The sequence below is a fragment of the Castanea sativa genome, chromosome 6 (genome assembly GCF_040712315.1).
Source record: "Castanea sativa cultivar Marrone di Chiusa Pesio chromosome 6, ASM4071231v1".
NCBI lineage: Eukaryota > Viridiplantae > Streptophyta > Magnoliopsida > Fagales > Fagaceae > Castanea > Castanea sativa.
Genome location: NC_134018.1, coordinates 49,922,791 through 49,946,642, shown reverse-complemented (window position 1 = coordinate 49,946,642; position 23,852 = coordinate 49,922,791). Strand labels below are relative to the sequence as shown.

The 23,852-nt window shown below is 35.3% G+C and overlaps 4 protein-coding genes and 1 non-coding gene across 5 annotated transcripts; 1 reads left to right on the top strand and 4 right to left on the bottom strand.

Annotated features, from left to right (window-relative positions):
* Nucleotides 1–1,849: 1,849 nt before the first annotated feature.
* LOC142640125 (uncharacterized) lies at nucleotides 1,850–2,290 on the bottom strand. The gene has a single exon (XM_075814220.1). The coding sequence runs from the start codon at nucleotides 2,288–2,290 to the stop codon at nucleotides 1,850–1,852; it is 441 nt and encodes a 146-aa protein (XP_075670335.1).
* A 2,061-nt stretch (nucleotides 2,291–4,351) lies between these two features.
* Nucleotides 4,352–8,569, bottom strand: LOC142638247 (mediator of RNA polymerase II transcription subunit 6-like). Its single transcript, XM_075812269.1, has 5 exons — nucleotides 8,215–8,569; nucleotides 7,230–7,404; nucleotides 6,643–6,712; nucleotides 4,984–5,090; nucleotides 4,352–4,781 (listed from the first exon to the last, which is right to left on the bottom strand). The coding sequence occupies exons 1-5, from the start codon at nucleotides 8,457–8,459 to the stop codon at nucleotides 4,620–4,622; spliced, it is 759 nt and encodes a 252-aa protein (XP_075668384.1). The 5' UTR covers nucleotides 8,460–8,569; the 3' UTR covers nucleotides 4,352–4,619.
* Nucleotides 8,570–9,460: 891 nt separating this feature from the next.
* On the bottom strand, nucleotides 9,461–16,330 carry LOC142637968 (transcription factor GTE6). Its single transcript, XM_075811958.1, has 9 exons — nucleotides 16,173–16,330; nucleotides 15,713–15,832; nucleotides 14,391–14,606; nucleotides 13,376–13,453; nucleotides 12,727–12,954; nucleotides 12,516–12,614; nucleotides 12,236–12,294; nucleotides 10,243–10,393; nucleotides 9,461–10,134 (listed from the first exon to the last, which is right to left on the bottom strand). Exons 2-9 carry the CDS (start codon nucleotides 15,830–15,832, stop codon nucleotides 9,931–9,933), a joined length of 1,155 nt encoding a protein of 384 aa, XP_075668073.1. The 5' UTR covers nucleotides 16,173–16,330; the 3' UTR covers nucleotides 9,461–9,930.
* A 3,433-nt stretch (nucleotides 16,331–19,763) lies between these two features.
* On the bottom strand, nucleotides 19,764–19,835 carry TRNAP-AGG (transfer RNA proline (anticodon AGG)). The gene has a single exon. It is a non-coding gene; the product is annotated as a tRNA-Pro (tRNA).
* An 87-nt stretch (nucleotides 19,836–19,922) lies between these two features.
* LOC142638165 (uncharacterized) lies at nucleotides 19,923–23,852 on the top strand. Its single transcript, XM_075812169.1, has 2 exons — nucleotides 19,923–20,095; nucleotides 23,019–23,852. The coding sequence occupies exons 1-2, from the start codon at nucleotides 20,017–20,019 to the stop codon at nucleotides 23,663–23,665; spliced, it is 726 nt and encodes a 241-aa protein (XP_075668284.1). The 5' UTR covers nucleotides 19,923–20,016; the 3' UTR covers nucleotides 23,666–23,852.

Genomic DNA, 23,852 nt, shown 5'->3' with positions numbered 1-23,852 from the left:
ATCACAAAATTTCCTAAACCTGAAGGTAGAGTAAGTACCGGAGCTGTAACTAATCTTTGTTTTTACTCCTTAAAATTGTGCTCACATTTATCAGACCATTCAAACTTCACTGCTTTCTTAGTTAAATTGGTTAAAGGCCCTGAAATCTTGGAGAAACCCTCTAAAAATCTCCGATAATAACCAGCCAAGCCCAACCAAGAAACTACGAATCTCCGAGACAGTCTTTGGTCTTTCCCAATTCACTATAGCTTCAATCTTCTTTGGATCAACAGAAATTCCAGCCTTTGATATCACATGTCCTAAGAAAGAAATTTGTGCTAGCCAAAATTCACACTTTTTTAGTTTGGCATAAAGTTGCTTATCACTTAAAGTTTGCAATGCAATCCACAAATGCTTCTCATGATCTTCCTGACTCTTAGAGTATATTGAAATGTCATCGATGAGTATCACAACAAACTGATCTAAGTAAGGCTGAAACACTTTATTCATTAAATCCATAAAAGCAGCTGGGGCATTTGTCAATCCAAAAGGCATCACGAGAAATTCATAATGACCAAATTTGGTTCGAAAGGCAGTTTTCAATATATCATCCTTCTTCACCTTCAATTGATGATAGCCAGAATGCAAATCAATTTTTGAAAAAACTGATGCTCCCTGTAAACTGATCGAATAAATCATCTATTCAGGGAAGGGGATACTTGTTCTTCACTATTACCTTATTCAATTCCCGGTAATCAATACAAAGCCTCAAACTTCCATCCTTCTTTTTAACATAAAGAACCGGTGCACCCCAAAGTGAAACACTTGGCCTAACAAAACCCTTATCAAGCATATCTTGTAATTGTAGGTTTAACTCTCTAAGTTCAACTGGAGCCATTCTATAAGGAGCCTTAGATAAAGGACCAATACCAGGCAAAAGTTCAATAAATAATTCAATCTCTCTATCTAGAGGTAGGCCAGGTAATTCTTTTGGAAAAACATTAGGAAACTCCTTTACATTAGGAATATCTTCTAACTTCTCATTAGTAGCTTTAGAGTTAATCATACCTATATAAAATAAAACTCTAGAGTTAATCATATATGCCAAAAAGCCAATACACCCCTTTCTTAGCATATTCCTAGCTTGAAGAGCAGAAACTATACTCAACGATTTAACCTTCATATTTCCCTCAAAACAAAATTCAGATTGCCTAGGTATAAGAAAGATTGCATGTTTCTCAAAACATTCAACAATTGCATGGTAAGTTGACAACCAGTCCATACCCAAAATGGCATCAAAGTCATGCACATGTGACAATATTAAATCTGCAACTAGATCCCTACCAGCAATATTTATACACCATTGAGCACATAACATTACACCCGAAGAAGTAGACACTCATAGTTCACAATCTAACAACTCAAGACTCATTTATAATATATCAGCAAAAGCAGGAGATATGAAAGAGTGTGAAGAGCTGGAATCAAATAAAACATGGGCAGCCTTAGAGCAAATATTGAGAGTATTTGATACCACTTGTGCATCTTGTTCAGTGAGGGAAAAAACTCTTCCCTAAACCATAGGCCTCTTTTGTCCACTTCTAGCTGTGGAGTTTCCTTTATTAGAATTATTTGGACAATCCTTAATAAAATGACCAGGTTTCCCACAACGAAAACATGTATGGTTGGCAGCACGGCATTCCCCAGAATGAGGCCTTCCGCATTGTGCGCATTTTTCTATAGCTCTTGGTAGGTACTGAATGGTATTCTTCTTGGAGGAGTTAAAGGATGATTTTTCTTTCTAGGGCTGGTTGAACTTCACTGTCTTGCCTTTAGTCTGTTGCAACGCAACTTTGATTTTTGTACGTTCTTAGAGGTCTTCTTCTACAGCTTTAGCAAGTACAACTAGACTCTTGTAGTCATCAACTCGAGAAGTAGTCAAATGCTGTCTGATTTTGAATTCCAGCCCATTGCGAAACTTCTTAACCCTTAAAGCTTCAATAGAAACAAGATGGGGAGCAAAACGAGACAACTTTGTAAACTTTGCTTCATATTGAGCAACCCCCATACTCCCTTGGACAAGTCCATCAAAATTTGTAGTTTGTTTATCTCTAAAGCGTTCTGTAAAATATTGATCATAAAATTTCTTCAAAAATTCTGCCCAATTAATATGGGCATTATCACCTCTTCCTTCTAATAGAAGATTCTCTTGTGACTTCCACCATATTTCAGCTGGACCTTCAAACATGTATGCAGCATAGTTAACTTTTTGAGAATTTGTGCATCCAATAAATTTAAAGATCTTCTCCATTTTAAAAACCCAACTTTCTGCTTTTAATGGTTCTATGGTGCCGCTAAAAGAAGGAGGCCTTTGCTTTAGCAAAGCCTTTTGGGTAGAACCTTGACTAACTCCGGCTGGAGAATGGAGATTAGCTGCCTTTGGGCAATTTCCTCAAACACTTTGAGGCACACATTACTTATTTTGGCACCTTGCATCCTATTAAGAAACGACATAATACATACTAGGATAACATTTTTTTTTTTAACATATTCATATTTATGAACATTATGATAAGCATAACATGTATGTGCAGTATATTAGGCGTGCCGTTATACAAACATAGAGCACAACAGAATTCACATAACAAAAATTCAAATGTCTTCGAAGAGATATACATTTACTAATCTACCGAAGCTACCATTTCTGACTTCTAGAAACACTTACATCTATCTAAAAGTTTATAGAATCATAATCTATGCTCTAATACCACCACTGTCACGACCCAAATCTGTACTTTAGAATTTCGAGCATGACCTACATGTTAATATCAAGTATATAAACCCATAAAATTAGTAATGCAATTGGACTGGGATGTTACATATGCTTTGAGTTTGATTTGGAAAAAAGTCTCTCCAAACCTACTAGTCACCTCTCCCAAACCTTGCAAGGGTGAAAGTTTTCTATAATGTGTATGACATTTTAGTCTAGTTTCCACATGCTTAGTTCTTAATTCAACATTATTACATTTGAGCAATACCTAAACTAGGCCTTGCCTTGACCCTATTTTGGATGGAGGGAGAGGAGAGGACATGAATACCTTACGTATATACATTAACTTTAATGGAAAAAGTGAAAGGTTAAAGAATAGAGAGAGAATGGAAAAGTGAGAGGATAAAAAAGTTTTTAATTTTCCTCATTTGTATTTGGTTGAGAATGTGGAAAAGTGGAGAGATGAAAAACTTTTTGGTTTGGTTGGAAATAAAATTTGTATAAATTTACTATTATATCCCTATTAAATAAAACAAAAAGTAATACATTATACTTTTTTTTTAATTGTGTATAAATGAAAATTGACATTTCAAAAAATAGCATAAGAAATCATCCAAAAGCGTTTTCTTAAAAAAATAATAAAAAAAGAAAAAGGAAAAGAAGAAGTACCTATCACATACTTTTTTTTTGATAAGTAAGAATGATATATATACGAAGGGTTACTCTATGCCTGAAAAAACACAGAACAACCGAGGAGATACAAGAAAAAGAAAACAAAGAGAAACAAAGACAACAAGAAAATTAGAAAAGGAAAAGGGAGCAAAGAAAAGAAGGGAGGGAGTCACTAGACGTGAGTCCCCACGCGCGCGACCAATCAAAGAGAGTCCCACTAAAAAAAACAAGCAACTGTATGTAAAACCAAAGAAAGAAAAAAGAAAAACAAAAAACAAAAACAAAAACAAAAAGCCAGCATTACTAGATAAATGAAAAGTCAAAAGAAAAAAAAAGAAAAAAAAAGAAATAGGAGAACGTGGAGACGTACTGTATGTAAAAATGAGGGTATTTGTATAATTTACTATCCACATCATCTTTTCTCCTTAGTTTTCCTCCCAAATTAGGAGGATAAAATTTTGTGGGCCTAGAGGGAAAATTTTCTATACCATTTTCTTTACCTCTTATTTTCTCTCCTGAACCAAACAAGGAAAAATTCCATTTTCCACCCTATTTTCCTCTCCTTCTTTTCCATCCTCTTTGTTTTCATCCCAACCAAACGGGGCCCTAGTGTCCATATATGAACCATCATTATCAATAAAAAGAAAAGAAAGAAAGAACCTTCTCATCACCTAAAACAGTAAAATTAATTTTAATATGTTCTTAGCTCAAATTGTGGTTTGGGGGGGGGGGGAGGAGGAGGGAGAGAGAGAAAAGAACCCACCATTTGCTTGGAGTCGCATGGAACTGATAGAACAAATTGCACATGTTATGTTTTTTTATTTTTTGGATAGGTAAGAAAAAAGTATATTCAAAAAACTGCTAGATGCAAATTAGCACCAACATATCAAAAGGACAAAAAAGATGAAAAAGCAAATTGCACACGTTATGTATCCTTATCCTTTTCAACCTTATTTGACCAGCTGTATGTAAAATGTTTACACCCAGCATCAAATGGAGAACTGTTAATTAACATTCATGTTCATGTCAAACGACTACATTGGACAAACCTGATTAGAATGATTTACACATTTTATGAAAGTAAAAAACTAAATATCATAGAGGAAACTTTCAGCATTAAGGTCTAAAAGATAAATAAACATACAAAGAAAATATTGTTAGTGTTAGTTGACATTTAAGTTGGGGAAACGGATGTTCTTCAAATTTTCATTCTTTTAGCCGGACCTTGATCAATAATGGGATCAACTGGAGGAGGTTGTACTTCTCCAGATTGCTGCACTTCGGGTGCTTTCTCTGTGTCTGCACTGGCAGGAGGAGTATAGCCTTCCGGAAATGGTGGTGGCGGAGGAGCTGGTGGTAGCTGACCGAACAGAGAGGAGGAACAAAGATCTTATTACTAAATGTTTGACAAGCAATCAATTGATTTCAAGCATAGATATGAAATAGTCACAAGTACCTCAGCTATCTTAATCAATTTGCATCTATGGCAATGGCCCAAAAAGGGGGGGAAACAATTCAATGAATAACATGGGGGAAATTTTCTAGAGATATAAAGAAGTTACCTTTCGTTGCAAGGATGCAAGAATATGATCTACTCGCTTAACTTCCTTAAAATCAATTGTCTCTTTAGCAACCTTTGATTCCACAGCTGCACTCTCATCAGCATCAACTGCATTAGAAATGACAACAAATAAACACGATAAGAACAAGATAACAATGACACAAATTTAAAGGAGAAAAGACCACAATCAAAACATATTGTAATTGCATAAATGCACATGTGCCTGTGCACATAGAGAGACAGAGAGAGATTGATGGCAAAAGACTTCATCATCTTCTTTTTGATGTAATAAAAATGCATTAAAAAAGAAAAAAAGGGGTGTGCCGCCGTTGTACACTGGAGTTCAAATAAAACCCTTCAAACATTTGAAGTTTTGGAAAAAAAAAACCTCATTTATAGATTATCAGGATTGGATATCTGTTATCTTTGATATCATAATAAAACCAAGCCAGCCACCCATGCTTTAGATCCAAGATTGCCAAAATTAAAACCAAGGCTGTTTACTTTCAGCCCCTTTCTTTGCACTATGCAATTAAATTTTATTACTTATCTAAAAAGAATATTAGAAGACAAGACAATAAAAGGTGAAATAAGAAATAAATCAACGTACACATCAGATATTGCACCAATCAGACAGAGAAGAGAATGTTGGACACACGTTTAGTACAGGTAAAAATCAATTATTACACCGTCAAGATATTAAAGTTAGATGTGCAATCAGCAGGGGTTACGACCAATCGACCCATAACTAAAAAACATGATGGCCCTAAATTGAAAGGCTTTGTTGAGTTCGTTCATTAGTGACTATTCTTCTATAAATCTCTCTATCCATAAGGAACTTGCAATAACAAAACCAAGATTCTCATTTTCATTATAACAAATCCCAATAATGAAACATGAAGGTGAAGCTGTAATGATTATCATAATTACGTGATACTTAAAACTATCAAAGTAATCTATAAAGATAACATTAATTGCACAATCAGAGGTTCAGTTCTCAAAATTCAGGCCCACCCTAGCCTAAGTTTTACATAAAAGTAAGTAAATACAGAGTTGATTAGAGAACTCTTTGCTTCAAATGTTTTCAATCAGTCTTACTCTTCTTCTCCCCAGTGCCCCAACATACTGGGAAGATTGAGGGGGTATTAGATACAATAAAAATTAAAGACTTTTAGTGCCATATGAAAGGTGATATGAACTGATTAGAAACTTCATATATTCCACAAATGCATTAGTGCCATTTCAAATACCGTGCCTAGAAAAAAAAAAAAACCCTATATTTTCTCAATAATGATATCAGGTAATTTAAATTTCATTGATCAAGCCTATGTTCCCAACAACACCCCACCACCCCCACCCCCCACAAAAAAAAAAAAGAAAAAAAAAAGATTCTTAACATTTTAAGAAATGCACCTCCAAAAACCAAGATCTTATACTAACAAAAAGTCAAAAGCACATACACCATCCCAAGATGAATTTCTTTTTTGAAAAGACACTATAGATAAACAATAGGTCAATGAGGTAAACATTAGCTTTTACAGTACTGTCCTTAGAGCTTCGATAATTGACAATAATTTTGGCAAAAACGAACGAGGAGAAATGTACATTTTGGAGGCAGGGAGCATAATGAAAAGGAGCAAAGTATGTGGCAAGCAGTTACCGTATCCAATCTTCTCCAACTTTGAAGCAGCAATTGTAAAAGCTTTGGATATATGATAAAGAGACCGGCTCTGCAACAGAGTACATAATCAATATCATATGATGGTTATTTTTCTAAAATTAAAATAAAAAACTATGAAGAATAATTTCAATGCAGTCTTTCTATTATTATAAGCAGGATGTAGACATCCAATATTCTGCTGTATCACTATCTGGCATCTGCGATGACATTTACTACTCCATATTCTACAAAAACGAATAGTGAATTTTTTTTTTATAATTGGTAGGTTACGCACCCAGTGAGTCTTGAACCCATGATCTCACCCTCCATCCTTTATTATAGGTGAAGGAAGCACCAGTTCAGCTATAGCTCGTTGGCAGAAGAGAGACTAACTTCGGCTTCCATATGTCCAGAGCATACCCTAAGTATGAATTTGAAATCTTTGGGTCTTAGGAAACTGAGATTTCCATCATATCCCAAAAGTTATGGATGTATATCTTATTCCACTAAGTGCTGACATACTAACATTGTCTACAGTTCCAAGATTATCATAGTGAGAAAAGAGATGTAAAATAAAAGGCACTTACAATTCGAGCAGCAAAAACATTGCAAAGCTGCGGCGCTTGGTAAATTGAACCATCCAAAATATAGTAAGTCAGCATTGGCGTAACTTTTTCAGGACTATCCCTCTTTTGCTTGCGGATAACAAATAAATGGGGCTCCATAACTTCATATAGCATGTATTCTGTGCCTGTCATTTTTCTATACAATAAAAACAATAACACTCTTTAACTGTGCCATACTTCAAACAGTTGGGGCTGACCACATGAACCAAATCTTTAGCATTGCCTTTAAAACTGGATCTCCAGAAGTTCAAAGAACTACTATCACCTCACATTCAAAAATAACTCAAAAACCGCAGAAGTTTTTGGCTAATCATGTTAACCATTAGCTATGAAATGGATCAAAATGTTTCTTACTCAATCGAGTTCAAAAGCAGTTCACACCTTTGCCATCACTTTCAAAGTTCATTTATCCTATTTCCAAATATATATACAAAAAGACCCAAGTCAATTAACCAAATTTAAAAAAATATTCTCAAAAATTGGTTCATTTCCTTAAAAATCCAAAAAAAGATTGCCCCTTGCATTTCATCCCTTCTCCCCAATTCCATGATTCCATCCTAAAATCCTAATCAAACACCCTAAGAAGAACAAGGAAACAATTCAAATTTAAACCATTTCATTCACCCCTTTTATTCAACAACCACATGAGCACCACTTAAAAACCATACATAAACTCACAGACCCAAAAATCAAAATCCCAACAAGTTTCTAAACCTACAAACCCATCCAATCAAAGTATCCCAATTCATCACATTTCTTAATCCCTCTATTCAGCACACACTCAAAACTTCAAAAAAAAAAAAAACAAAGCAAACCCATGTGCCAAAATAACTCAAAAAAGCTTCTAAAACTAAAAATCCAATCAAATCAAGCACATACCCACAATTACAAATTGGATAAAAGGTAAAAAAAGAAGAAGAAAAAACAGGAAAAGTTGGTAACTTACGAGAGGTGAGAGAGGTCGAGTGGATGAGTGGAGCGCATGCGGAGTTGCTCATTGTTGCAAGTCCAGTCGTAGAATGGTGAGAGAGCAAAGTAATCGAACACCAAGTTTCGGTCCAAAGGGTAAGTGTTGAGCCATAACTGGTCCTTGAAGCATATCCCTGTCATGTCTGTTCCCGGAGTAGGAGCCAACGCCGTTGGACCCTCCGGGTTCATTGCCGGACCACCCGCCACCGGTGGCGTTGCCATGATAATATTATTAGTCCCTCTCTCTCTCTCAGAGGTTTGGGCTTTGGTTCTGAGTTTGAACTTTGATCTTTGAAGAAGCAAGCAAGCACTTCACACTAGCTGTAATTTTGTAGATAGAAACTGAGAAAGAGAGAGAGTCCAAGAAAAGGTGCTTGAATAAATGTGGGCTTAAAAGCCCAAGATATTTATATGGCCATAAACGAACCAATTAGAACAAATTGACTTTTTTTTTTTTTCGACCAAGGATGAGAGAAATTGTAGAGTATATTATATCAAATAAGTTTATTGAAATCACGAGTTTCACATTTTATTTTTCAGTAGAGATGCAAATATCGTTTTTTTTTTGGTTGATTTTGAGAGGCGGAGAAAATGTAACATGTCTGTAAAGTATGTCTATCACTTACGGTCGACCATTTCAGTTATTGTGAGATTTATTGTAAAAAATTAGTATGACATTCTAGTTTGTAAATGAGTATAACACTTTAGTCAGTAAATATGTATGTCATTTTATTTTAGTTTCCATATGCTTAGATCTTAATTCAATATTATCACATCTGAAGTATGTCTATCACTTACAATCTACCATTACAGCAATTGTGAGATTTGTTGTGAAAAATTAGTATGACATTTTAGTCTAGTTTACACATGCTTAATTCTTAATTCAATATTATCATATCTGAGCAGTACCTAAGCTAGGCCTTGACCCTATTTTGGATGGAGGGAGAGGACAGGACAAAGGAAGGTGATCAAAATGTACTAAATGTTAGTATACTCCGACCACCTTTCTCCCTACTCTCCTCTCTTTGCCTCTTCCTCTATCTCACTTTGTTCCAAACATTACTTGAGGGCCTTTATCTTGTTGCGTTTGTGATTACGAAAGCTCAAAACGTGAGCGAGGTGATATCATATATATATTTTGATTTGGTAAAGTACAACATTTTTTTTCCAACTTCACTTCTTCCTAGATACAACTTTTTAAAAACAATTCATTTTCAAAAAACTGAAAATAAACTCATCACTTTGATATTAATGTGATAAAACAAGACGGCACATACCCAACAGAGCCTAAAGTTAATACTCAGCCTATGTCGCATAGAGCTTTTGGGCAATTGCCGCAATTCATACACAACAACAAGAACAAGGAACTAAACTGGCCGAAATTTGAAACAATAGACATTGTTGATACGGATCATTGTATATCTTACATTGGCAGGGCATCATCAGAAGTAGAATCATACCCCACCCACCCCCGCGGACTTCTAAATCAGACCATTAAATTTCTAGGAAATAACCAGCACCCGAAAATGAATCAGTTGCAAGCATCTACAAAATATCATTGGCGATGCTTTTGCCTTTTCCTTATTAGAAGACATCCGACCCATCTTCAGACTATTGAGAAATGTCAGTAACAGATAACAAGAAATGTCGGCAAATAAACAGCCTAGCTGCACCATCCCACAGAAAGACATTATTAGGGCTTTTTACTCTTTTTCTTGGCAGTTTTGGCAATAGCATCACATATCTCCCTTTTCCGCTTGTTATTGTTATTGTTGTTGTTATTGTTATTGTCATTATTGTTGTTGTTGCTCAGGCCACCTGTGTTTAGCGAACTCTTGTTTTGAACTTCCAGAGAATCCTTCACAAAGAACTTCAACCTCCATAAGGTAGATTCACTCTGGATGGATAAGAAACAAAAATGACTCATTCTATTACCAAGCAATCTTTTGAGAATCTAGAAGACGAAAATACTGTAAAGTACTTATAAAGAAATGTATATGATAACCTGAGCATCAATGTCAAGGTCCACCTCTTCAGCAGTTGCTTGGAAGCTTGGATTATTTTGAGCAACAATATCCAATGCCTTGGTTAGATCTTCAGGAGACAATTTGGTGAGTGCTGCCCCAAGATTTCTCTTCTCCTCGGTTGAAATTTTTCTGGAAATAATGTTCTTAACAATTGCTTGTGCAGTAACACAAAAGTAACAAGGCATCCATACTAGTAATTTGATCAGGTTATCAAAGGCAGAAAAACCACATTGGAAAACTGAATTTGTAATAGTTAAGTAGAGTACTCCTTTTTCTTTCTAGCTAATTCCAAGAGTAATGCTGACAAAAGGTTGATAAGAACCAATTTATAATTTTTTTGCCTAGTGCATTGGATACATGTTCCACAAGTCAAATACACCGAGTGTGCCTGCTTGATATGCATTAATATGCAACATGACAATTCAGCCTCAGTTTAAATAAAAATTATGTTCACATATTTGTTCGTAATTCATTTCTCTAGCTCCAAAGATAACTATTCTCAAATCACAAACTTTGCCGATTTTCTTCCCAAATACATAAGACACTACCAAACTTAAATCCACCACAAGGCCTCCAAATCTGAAAATTTCTAATAATTTTGATGACACAATATGCATAGATTACACTTTTATGATGCTTATTTGCTAGCAAAGTCCCCCCCCCCCAATGTACCCAACTGTATACATTAAATATCCAACAAAACTATAGTTCCTCGTGCTATTCACAAAGTAATCACCAGAATAAATCACAACAATATTGAATCTATAAATCTGCCCCATGGTTTAGAAATTTTAAGGAGTTTTAACCACGCACTCTATCTATATGCCATGTATCCTAGAACTAGTGTTTTTTGCAATTTTTTTTTGATAAGTAAGAAAGATGTATATTCAAAAAATTACTTTATGCAAAAAAGGCACAAAGCAAATCAAAGATAAAAAATAAAAATAAAAATAAAAAACAGAGAAAAGCAAAAAACAGAGAAGAAAACTAATAACAAAGAAAGAGAGAGCTAAGGAACAAAGGGAGAGAATCACTAGATGTGAGTCCCCAAGCCCTAGACCAATCATAAAAAGAACCAATAAAAAGAGCAAGCAACTGGTCATCGGATCTGTCTAAGTCCTCAAAAGTTTGCCAATTGTGCTCCCTCCAAATACACCATGTGCTCTAACATCATGCATGGATCCTTGAACAAGTGTTTTTTGCAATTTGTTTATAAATTATAACCCAAAATCCTCTACTACAGATTTAGGGATGAATTCAGAAGTGTGTTTACTGTTTAATTACAAGGGTTCCTCATCCAAGCAAAATAGAAAAATGATAAGATCCCCTCCCCTTGAAGCCTGCAATTCCCTCCAAATTTTTTTTAGATGCAAGACATGTGGCATTAAAATTTTTTAATTTAAAAAAGCCATGATGTAAGGCATGTGGCATTTAATAATCAAATGAAAGCCCACGCGTGGTACATCCAACTAAAAATTGGAGGCAATTGGAGGATTCACTTGTACAATCCCCTCCCATTAAATGAACAACAGTTGCATTTGGTATCTATAAAAACCATAGTCAAAGTATAACAGTTGCATTTTGAAATTGTACAAGATCATATTAGACCAGAAAGACCAAGCAATCTGATCTACAACACATCAATCTAAATAGCCAATTGCCCAGTAGATGAAACATACGACAATATGATCACATTTTATTCTATCACCTTCTTTTTGATGACATAACTTCTAGTTGTGTTGAATACTTCAATTAAGGCAAAGCACTCATAGACTTTAACTCAAAGGGATAAGACACATCCACATCCACATCCAGATGCACATGTACAAATTCATAATCAACATGCATATCTATAATTAACCTGGCTTTTATTGGTCCCAAATGGGGAAATTTAAGGAAAAAATTACAAATAAAAGCAAAAATATAAAGCTATAATTTGAGGAAATTAGATAATGATCTTATGGAACAAACCTGCACTTCTGAACAACCATTTCTCGGAGATCTTCCAAATGCACATCAAGCTCATACAGCTGAAAAAATTCATTATAGTGCATTCAAACAAGGTCCTATAGTACTCCCAGTAAAAGATGAGAATTTAATCAGACTAGAATAAGACTGTTGGAAAGCCATCCAAACATGGTTGAAAGATGCTTGAAGAACTGAAGAAGTCTATAAATTATCTAAAAAAACTCCTTTTTTAAAAATATTTTTAAACATATTCTTATAAAAAGGTCATAAAATTTTAACACACCTCGTTATTTAAATCTCTTGCCATTTTGGCATATGCTGCATCCTGAGCAAGCTGCATATCTAACTGTGCCTGTGCTTCCTCGTCCTCTCGTCTTTTTTCCTGCAAGTGCATTGCTCCTAAAATTACAACTCATCAAGAATAATAAACCAAGGATTCTTTATAATCCCTTTTAGTCCAAGAAAGAGCCATGCATGTTGGCAAAGCAAGTTACCTCTTCAGTAACTTTAGGCAGAAGTAGCAGCCACTTCTCCTCAAATTTTTCCAGCAAAGTTTTAGCCATAACATGAACATCACTTCTGTCGTCATTATTATATTTCATTGCATTCTTGAAAATCAACCTCACATCAGCACATATTTCCCGAACATTCTTATATCCAGTACCATCCTTGGCTTCCATTTGATTTTTTACAGTACTGAAATCCATGGGCTTGTCAATAACCTAGTATTCATCATCTAAAACAAATTAATCAAATGCATATACAGAAGAAATCCAAGACCAAAATTGGGAAGGCAAAGGACAGACTACCACAAGTGATGAAGTGAACCAATGGAATATTCAATAACAAAGCCAGAATATACAGGATGCCCTTCCAAACAATTATAATTTTAACTATCTTATATATATATATATATATATATATAGTATGTATGCAAGATGGCACTACTTGTTATGCCCAGAGATCAAAAGTAGATATACACATAATTACACTTATAGACACAAAGTTTCGTTTAACTTGATTAAAATAAATCCATTGGTAGAACAATTATTCATCGTGAACAGTTTCTTTAGGAATGCAATATTGCATGATTAATATAATGCTGATTGACATATCAATAAAAATGAAAACAACAAACCTTACCTCATAGTAGTCATGTAACTTTAGGCCTTCTACATCTACAGGTTCCATAAAGGGCCATGCCCACTTGTGTTGCATGATCTGAAAGCCAGGGTAGATACACATCAGAAAAAAATAAAATGACATGCACTATGATTTTGACTTTACAACAGCCAGTTGATGGTGCCTTGGCATAGGTGCAATTTATAGCCAAGACCAGACATGCAATGTTGGAAGGGTGTCCCAACATAGGGTCCACCATAATTAAATGATTAGATTTTCCATTTTCTAATAGCTTAATCTTTTGAGAGAATAGATAATTTATCATGGTACCAAAGCAAGTAGTCCGGAGTTCAAACTCTGTCCCTGCTCTACCTCTCATTTAAAAAGTTAAAAATCCCACATGTTGGCTCCACTTATTGAGGTAGAGTAAAATTTAAAAATCCCACGTTTTGGCTCTACTTCTTAAGGGAGAGTTGGGACCCATACATGATGGGGAGTGTCAGAATATTGATTAAATGATAAATTCACCATTTCCTAACAACTAAAACATTTGGAAGAATCTGCTTTACAAAGGGGAAAAAAATGGAGAATTGGTAATTACCATGAACTTTGAACCAAAGGATATATAATATCAAATACTCCTAACATACCAAACAACTATTTAATTACAATCTAACAATTAGAACTATAAATTTCTGGAGAATAAAGGGCCTTTTGTTTAGCATTTTCTTTTGTGAGATGACATGCAATATATAAAGGAGAAACTTCATAAAGTAGGCAATATATATATATATATATATGTATGTATGTATGTATGTATGTATGTATATGTATTAAATTAGTTAGGAGGCAAATAATTATGATAGTGTACAAGTGTCGAAAAATATATAAAACCAAGTTAAAAGAGGAAAAAAAAAAACTCAATCCCCTTGAGATCCCAAAATGGAAAGATAAATAAACTTACACACATACACAAAGACAACACATAAAAATGTCTAAGCAAAAACATAAGATAGAATGGGTATGAACTCTTTACCTGACGCAATATTGTGCCAAATTGGCGCATGAGTTCTTGCATTCTCTTCGCAGCAGCTGCTTCCCGACGCGACGCATCTTGCTGCTGCCTTTTAATACTTGGAATATGTTTCTCCTTATCTTTATCCTTCACTATTGAGCTAGCTTTGGATGTGCTAAGTTGCTTTTTACTATTACTCGAATAGAATTGTTCTATCTCATTCACTCTCTGCTCAAGCTACAAGGAAAAATGCAATACTAATAATCAACTTATAAACATCGAGACATTAATGGCTTTAAAGTGACCCAACAAGATTATATAAGAACAACTGCCGTATTTAGTATTATCAAGGTATCATTTTAAGGTAAACTCAATAGACAAAATTATAGCAGTATTTTATAAACGTGAAAAAGGCCCATGATATATACTACATTGATCCCATATCTACAGTTTTATTATTTTGTATGAGCACATCTGCAGCTACATTATCATTTTTCCACTTACCTGGTAAAACTTTATTATAGAAAGTTCTATAACATACAATAATCTTATTAATGGGAAATACATGAGCAAGCAAGCCCCCGAACCTGAATAAAGATAAGTTGTGTACAACATAATATACAGAATTAAATTGACCAACCGCACAAAAAAATAAAAAATAAAAAAAACCCCCCCAAAAAAAAATCAAACTTAGTATTTAGTCAAACAAGGAATGATGAGCGATGACAACTTTCTATTCTTTCTTGATAGGTTAACACTTTTATTAAAACCCACTAGAGGTGCAAATAAAATACATGGGAGACCACCAAGAAGAAAATAAAGAAGAGGAAAAACAAATACTAATTCTTCACCTCCAAATGCCAGTCTAGTGCAGCCTACTCATTATGTCCTTCCCTCAAACTCTATTCCCACATAAAAGGGCCAAAACAAGGTTGGAAAAACTTAAACAAATTATAATTTTGAACAGCCATTTAGTAACTAAAATCAGTAGCCAATCGCAAAACAAGAGGTTTAGCATTCATTTTAATAAATTCATCAGTGTTCTAAGGCATCCATCTGCTGAGCCATAACAACATTGACCCTCTATTTTCTGTTCAATATGTCGATTGCATTACCAAAACACGGGGAAGAAAAATAAGAAATCTTGTTTCTGAACGAAACAGAGGCACGTGATATACTGATTACATATCGACCAGCTCCCAAAACCACAGTATGCCACATTACCCATCTTAAAAATAACTTATACACTATGAAACATATATGATATACTTCAGTCACTTAAAAACACAAACACAGACAAATATAAAGACAACTAGTTACTGGCTTGTTACACATGTTCTTACCTTATCAACCTTCCCGAAAATATCATCAACGCGGTACTTGTAACCCTCAATTTCCGGAACAGGAGCATTAGCAACAATTCCTACACCAACATCTGAAATTGGAGCATCTATTTGATCCATCTGATACAATTACACACATTATCATTGTCCAAGCCTAGAGCACAACCACCATGTCCATCTACCTTAAATTTAAGCTCTAAAAAATTAATTATTTCTTTCCTCAACCAACCAAACAGAATTTTTCACACATTTACGGCTACAAGCAACTACATAGTAAATCAAAAAACTCTATAAATCAATTAGAACATTCTTGCTGTAAATCAAATCAGATTGGAGCTTAGATATATACACATTGATACGTGCACGCATGTTTTGCAAGCTTGTATCACATACACGTATACATACATAGATATTTATGTGTATTATACAGTGAAATACTACGTGTTGAAAATATACATACAGGGAGAGATTTTTAGCGGCGAGAAGGAGACGAAGTGTTGTTGCGGCGGAGAAGAAGACGAGACGGTAGCGACGCTTGGGTTTTGGGGAGTGAGTGAGTGAGTGTGTTAGAGATTGATTGTGCTGCTGCCGAAAAGTACTAATGGAGTTTTATTAATTGAAGCGACACAGGCGGCGTCTGGATTTTTCATGGTGAGTATCTATTGATTTGTGAAACGTTGTCGTTTTATTCCTCCTTACTACTACTTTACCTTCTTTCTTTCTTTTTTTTCTTTTTGGAATATTACACAAAAAGCAAAGAATTTATACCATTTTTTTTTTTGCATTATTTTGGGCAGTGATAGAGCATGAATTTTTTTGATGAAATATGTGAGTAATCAATTTTGATTCACTTTCTCGTTATAAGAAAAACTTTGTTTGTTTAGTCTTTACTCTTTTATGTTCAATTGCTTGTTAAAATAATTTATGAACTTATCCTAGGAAAAAAAGTAGAGTTTAAAAAATAGTTTTCTACTTTTATATGCACTTACTATCATGGGTAGGGATGGCAAAAACACGTGTCATGCCTAACTCGTCCTGCATAGGTTTTTTTCGTTTCAAATAGGAGATGGGTAGAGATGGGACACCCATGATCTAACCCTATCTTGCATCTATTGCCATCTTTGTAGTCAAGAATAATAGAAATAAATTAGCAAGATGGACAAAAGACTTATATCGAAACAATTTCATACTTCAATTGACAAATTTACTTATAGAAAATATATTTATAGATATAGACCTAATCTAAAATTTGATATAAACTTTGACCATTTTGTACATGGTTTCTTTTTTTATTTTCTTCTTTCTTCTTCTTCTTCTTTTTTTATTTTTTTACTAATATATTGTCTAGCTCTTTTTAACTATCCGTCTGATTTACTTATGTACACACTTTTAAAGTCTGGACCTAAGTACATCTCTCTTTAACTAATTTTCAACAAATAAGCAAATAAGCTTTCAATGAAAAGCTATGTCCAAAATGCACTATCATATACAAAATGCGACTACCATTGGTTGGTTTTGGTGCATGTTAGTTTTTGAGGTAATATCTCATATACGTCATAATTAACGTATCCCTTTTGTAGTGAATACTTTCATAAGCTATACGAAATAATAACTAGTATTCCAACAAAGGACATAAATCAAATGTATACAAAATTAAATGGGGGACAAAGGAATGAAAGTAATTCTCTTAGCCATATCCAAATATATCAAAAGAATTAAACCAACATCATTATATATATGCCAATGGAATTTGTGGTTTAGTGACTTCTGAGATAGTTAGAGCATTTGCATCCGAAAATTATATCCTATTATATTTTACTATCTCACAAAGTTATTTTATCAATTATATCATATCATTTTACAATATTCTCATTATCCTAACTTTTATTTTACAATACAACACATTAAAATAATATTTCTACAAAATAAAATAATATATCACAATAGTTGAGAGCAATTCATCTGACATAGAAGAGAGAAAGAATAAAACAAATTAAAAAATAAATACAATAACTACAGTGCCATTATGCAATATTGAAATATTTTTTAACCGTTATTTGCTTTTACAATTCCGGAGGTGAGAGATTTTTGAGGGACAAATGCTAAATAAAAGCAACATTTCTAGATGCGAATGCCGTTGCACTAAAGGGAGAAGATTGTATTCTTAAACGGCTCCGTATGAAACTCTAAAAAATATTAATTAAACTTTAAAACTATTCACTTTTGGAAAAAAATGGTTTTGCACCATTGATATTACGGTAGAAAAGATTGTCGATATATTATAATTTATATTTATTTAAACTTTAAATAAAAATGTTATCCACACACTTTTTTGTGGGCTTGCATTTGCAATCATTCCGTTCAACATTCAACAAAGAAAATAATATAATATAAATAAATATAATAGTAAACAAAACAATGAGCTAAAATAAAAAAAATGTACTATGAACAAGTAGCATTTAACAATACCAAAAAAAATCAAACAAAATTAAAAAATAAGTAAATTTGCAATGAGTGGAAATGGTCACAAAAGTGGAAAGCAAGCAGAGGTGGCTCGAGCCAACACGCTAGCGAAGTGGGCCCTACACCTCAGCAACGTCCAATGACTCTTCGCAGGCCGAGTCCCTCCGCTCCTCTTACCACCGTCATTACCGGCAATCACCGGTTCCCTTCCGTCAACAACAACCGGAATCATCGGTACTGGGCCCCGCCGAGCCTGTCTCTTCCTTATCTCACTCAGCTCCATCTGGGGCTGAATCTTGGCCAGCCCAATTATCACCTTGTGCTTCTTTGACTCGCACTTCTGGTACCGGAAACTCCCGGTTGCCGGTACACGTAGCGAGCTCGACCGGTTGTTGCCGGTGAACCTAGCGGAGTGGAATTTCTGGGACTTGTTGAAAGACTCTGATCCCCATAGAGCTCTTCTTCTGGGACACTCTTCTTGTTCTTCTTGGTGTTTCTGGTGTATGACTCTGCCGCAGAAGATTACGGTGTCGTTTTTGACTGTTGGGTTGGCGGTGGAGAACTCGAACAAGTCTGGGCGTGAAGGAGAGTCTGTACAGGAAGAAAAAGAGTTGGGTTCTTCGAGTTCTGCATGTTCATCGTGAATGGAAAGGTCACAGAGTGAAAGCGCGTCTTCCTCAAAATCTTCGAAGGTTTGGAGATATGTTTTGTCCTCCATGGTTAAAGATTATGAGAGTGTTTTTCTTTTTTGTGAAGGAGAAGTTGTTGTTGGTGTTTGATGATAGTGGACCAAGACCAATTTATATATATAGTGATTTTTTTAGACTTCTAGATATGAGAGAGAGTGAGTGTGTGTAAAGTTGGGGTTAAGGGCTTCTAGAAGAGGAAATATAATTTATTTATTTATTTTGGAGTGGAAAAGGGGTGGTTAGACTTTGGAGAAAGTGGGTAAAACCAAAAGTGGGAGAAAAATTGATTAGAAGGAGAAGAAGCATGAGTTACTAGAAGAAGAGAAAGGAAAGGAGGAAAGGAACAAGGCAGGAAAGTGCATTCAATTCAACCAAGTCTTTTAGTTCTAGATAAAGCTAGTATAATATGATAAAGTATTTTAATTAATTGGATTGTATACCTAACTGTTACCCAATGATTTGGCTAATCAAACATGCCCATGAAATGTTTCAATCATTCTTTTCCTTTTCCATTCAGATTGAGATCAGTGTGTCTGATGCAATTACTTTTAATGACTGAGATTGATAGTTGCAAACAACAACTTTCAATTTGAACTATTGATTAAAAAAAGTTAGAAAAAAAACTTTATAAAAAGTAAAAAGTAAAAAAAAAAAAAAATTGTGAGAGAAATGAGATGAATTACACCCGGTAATGCCCAAATCCTTCCCATCCATAGCATCTTCTGAAAAGGGTTAGAATTACAAATTGATGTGTTGCAACTTGCAACGCAAAACAATAATGGGCAATTAGACAATTTTAAGGTGAGCCCAATAATGGGCCCATAGTCCACTCTAAGAAGAGAGGGTAGCCCAATAGGCCCATGGATTCTCCAGCTATATAAAAAAAGACCAAAGAATTTGGGGCATTCCGAGAATTGAACTCGGGACCTCTCGCACCCTAAGCGAGAATCATACCACTAGACCAAATGCCCATTTTTGTTATAGCGAAAGTACTATTAATCCCTTAGACTACAAATCATCAAAAGTTTTCAAAGCAAAGCAAAACCCCTCTCTGTTTTTTCATTTCCACTACTACCTTTGGGGGTTTGGCTCTGAATTAGAGCAACACACAAAAACTGAAAAAAAAAAAAAACTCTTTTTAACTCCATAGCAATGGCCAGAGCAGCTCTCTTTCACTTGCTCCGATCGCAATCCAAGCAGCTATCATCGTCTTCCAGAACCTTCGCTTCAGGTTCCTTCTTCTTCTCCTCCCATTTCCTCTTTCTAATTTTTTTTTTTCAAAATCGTAAACTGGTTCTCATTTCATTAACCATCTACTAAACACATATTTTCAGATTGCGTTTTCTTTTGAAACGCTTTCAATCTTGCAAGTTTTATCGGTTTGCTTATTTATGTAGTTGAAAGATTATAGCTTGAATGTCTGAGACACCAACGTTAATGGTAGAGTTTGAATTGATATTGTAATTATTATCATTTAGCCAAAAGCCTTATTGGCTGAAAGTTAGTTTATGTAAATGATGTTGTAGTTTAAGGAAATGGGTCACTAGATTTTTTTCATTTGGGAATGGTTGAGGCTGAGATATTAGGTTATGAATTTACTAAACCTAATTGCTCTGAAAGTTGATTGGCCAACCCAAATAATTCACATGTACTCACTACTCAGTACATTCCAGATTGAGATCCTAATTCAACAAGAGGATGTACAATTGCTGCTAGTATACATCATTATGTTGTGGCCAAGAGCCTTGTAGTTCAACTGGGTCATTCTTGGCGTTTCCAAATGAGACGTTTAGGGTTCAAATCCTCCCTCTGCCGTCGGGAAAAAAAATTACATCATTACACTGTGATGCATGACAAGATTCAATGGAAAATTTGGGGAAAACAATTGAACATAAAATAAAGGATAGTCCTTAGGAATAAGCACCAGTCAGGAAAAACAAGGAATCAGCACCTAGGTTGTTGCCAGGAATAGCTTTGGATTGATGGTATTGTAGTAGATTAGGGTCTAGGTGTTGTCAGCTCTTCTTTGGTAATTTAGGTTTAATCTGAATTCGGTTGTCCCTTCCATTGAATTAGATGGCGCTAAACTCTTTCACCCCTAGTAGAAACAAATTGCTTATCCGAAGTAGCATCGATATGTTCTTTACGTGTTGGCAAAAGGTTTGGTGGTGTTGTATGAGTCATATGGTTTGAAATGGGACCACGGGGAAACTCATGGAAAGTATCATATGGGATAACTGTTGGACCTTTATAAGTGGAACTGCTTTTATAATCAAAGAGAGAATCATTAATATATGTATTTGGTCCAACCCATTTCAGCACTTTTGAGTGTTGCAACACTACAGTAGAAATTCCATATAACGTGAATTAGCATGAATTTTATATGGTCTATCAATTGCTTGAGATCGTTTACTGATCTCATGAACTTGATGCAATTTATGATGGTTATATGTTTCTAATTGACCCATGTACTTTAAAGTGTGGTGAAAGTGGAGAGGATCTAAAGTTGTCCTAGGTTTGAATTCAAATGGCATTATGTCTATAAATTTAGACCTGTCAAAAAAAAAAAAAAAAAAAAAGGAACTATGTCTATAAATTTAGTGATGAGACTGTCATAGGCACGTTAGGTAGCAGAGGAAATGAAATCTTCACTCATTGCCCTCTTAAGCTCTTTTAGACTAAAAACCCTTGGGCCATTTTTCTCAATAGCCTCTTTAGTTTGTACTAACCTAAACTCAACCTCTCTCACCTTAGGTGTATCAAGTTTATTCTCAGGGAGTTCAACTTGCGGTGGTATGGTTTGAATGCAACCTAGGTTAATGTATCCCTCACACTCTTCATCTATGTTCTTGATTTTATCAATGTTAGGCTCATAGATTGACTCTTTTAGATCTTCCACATAACTCTCTTACTTGTCCATAAATGACGGAAGCCCTCATTGGGGAACTTGGCAGCAACATGACCAAAGCCCTCATATTTAAAACATTTGACTTGAGAGTTCAGAGTGAGGGGTGCATTAACTGTCCTTTTTCCCTTTTCATATATACTGGCACATTTTGGGGGTTGGACATGGACTGAGGTGGAACCACTGGTTGTTTACTACTCAATGACTGATGGTTACTTAAGAGGTGTCAGGTTGCTCAATAAGCTGTAACTTGATGACCATTTGGTAGTTCTAAAGAATCTAAACAAAGGTGGTGACTTCACGGAGAACTAACTCTTTCTTGAGACCTTCGTTTAGGCCTCACCTAAATCTACACAATGTTATCAGCTCATCTCCCCTAACTCTTGCTTGACACATACTATGATTGTTAATTCGTCATTGTTCCTGAAGCAAGCTCCTATGCCATTGGGACCCCAACACATGTAATTTGCACAGTCGAAGAGTGGAATGTGATCTTGTGCTCTTAGCAATGTACTTTCTATATATGTTAATGAGCTCTAACTCAAATGGCACCTTCTTCCCTTATAAGAGCAATGTATGAGGCAGGTTGTCAATTCAAGTCACACTGCGTGCAGTGCATACGTAAATTACCAATTAACGAAAATAAAATGCCCAATATATTCTCTATAACTCTGTGCAAAGTTATGGACACGTGCAGTGATGTGTGCATACCCTACACATATACATACACACAAAAAAAGAGTGTTTATTTTTCCAGGAGGCGGGGAGGGGGGATAGATGAAACAGGTTACAGGCTCTCTCTCTCTCTCTCTTTCTATATATATATATATATATATATATATATATATATGTAAATTACCAATTAACAAAAAAAAAAAATACCCAATATTTTCTCTATAACCCTGCAAAGTTATGGACATGCGTGCATGCCCTACACACACACACACAAAAAGGGTATTTTTTGAGGGGGTGAGGAGGGGGGGATAGACGAAACAGGTTACAGGTGCTTGTCAGTGCACCAACTCATTCAATTGTAAATTTGGAGTAGGAGAAAAAGAAAAAGAAAAAGAAAGGGGGGGGGGGGGGGACTTCTATTACCCTTCTGCACCTACCCCTGATTCTGAACTGACCTTCTATTACCCTTCTGTCCTGGTTTCTGCTTTAATTGCTGGGTGTTCAGAAGTGCATGCTATTGGCATCTGTTTTTGTTATTATCATTATCAGTAATAACTTTTCTGTCCCACTTCAGGTTATTATCCCCGTAGGTCTGGAACATGGCCACTTTGCCCAAGTGCCAAACACAACTTTGCCTCTACCATTCAGGCTGCCGCTGCCCAGAAAAGATGGGCATCTCAAGCCATTAACAAAGAAGATGACAACAAGATTAGTATCGGACCACGAAGAGGGGGAGAAGGTAAGGAAGATGAAAAAGACACTGCAATTGCTTATCATGGCCCAATCTCTTCCACCATTAAGAAAGTAAAGCTTCTTTCTCTTTCAACCTGCTGCCTGTCCGTATCACTGGGCCCAGTCATAACCTTCATGACATCTCCTGATATGAATGTAGTTCTCAAGGGTGCAGTAGCGGCATCTGTTATATTTCTCAGTGCTACCACCACTGGTGCCCTCCACTGGTTTGTAAGTCCTTATGTTCACAAGCTCAGGTGGCAGCCGGGTTCAGATAGCTTTGATGTGGAGATGTTGTCTTGGCTGGCCACATCTATTCCTAAGACTATTAAGTTTGCTGATATTCGGCATCCAGAGACCAATAGGCCTTTTGTCACATTTAAGGCCAACGGGAACTTTTACTTCGTCGACTCAGATCACTGTCATAACAAGGCTTTGTTGGCAAGACTGACTCCTCAGAAACATGAGTCTGCTTTGAAGAATTTGTAACTGAATACTCAACGATTAGACCTCTTGGAAGTTTTGCTTTTAGAACGACTGAACTGTGTTATGTATTGTGGTTGTGATAAGCCCTGGCTTGGTTCAAGCCTTTGGGCATTTTTCCCGTTTTTTATATGAGACAAATTTTTAGTTGTTTTGACATAAATTTAGTTAATATGTGATGTTTTACCGGTCA

Coding starts and splice junctions, on each gene's coding strand:
- LOC142638165 (XM_075812169.1), top strand. CDS start 20,017: ATGGCCAGAGCAGCTCTCTTTCACTTGCTCCGATCGCAATCCAAGCAG. Junction 20,096..23,018: donor TTCCAGAACCTTCGCTTCAG/GTTCCTTCTTCT, acceptor GTCCCACTTCAG/GTTATTATCCCCGTAGGTCT.
- LOC142638247 (XM_075812269.1), bottom strand. CDS start 8,459: ATGGCAACGCCACCGGTGGCGGGTGGTCCGGCAATGAACCCGGAGGGT. Junction 7,405..8,214: donor CTCGACCTCTCTCACCTCTC/GTAAGTTACCAA, acceptor TTTATTGTATAG/AAAAATGACAGGCACAGAAT. Junction 4,782..4,983: donor TTGCATCCTTGCAACGAAAG/GTAACTTCTTTA, acceptor CTGTTCGGTCAG/CTACCACCAGCTCCTCCGCC.
- LOC142640125 (XM_075814220.1), bottom strand. CDS start 2,290: ATGGAGAAGATCTTTAAATTTATTGGATGCACAAATTCTCAAAAAGTT.
- LOC142637968 (XM_075811958.1), bottom strand. CDS start 15,832: ATGGATCAAATAGATGCTCCAATTTCAGATGTTGGTGTAGGAATTGTT. Junction 12,295..12,515: donor CAAGAGATTTAAATAACGAG/GTGTGTTAAAAT, acceptor GAATTTTTTCAG/CTGTATGAGCTTGATGTGCA. Junction 10,394..12,235: donor ATGGTTGTTCAGAAGTGCAG/GTTTGTTCCATA, acceptor CATTATTTCCAG/AAAAATTTCAACCGAGGAGA.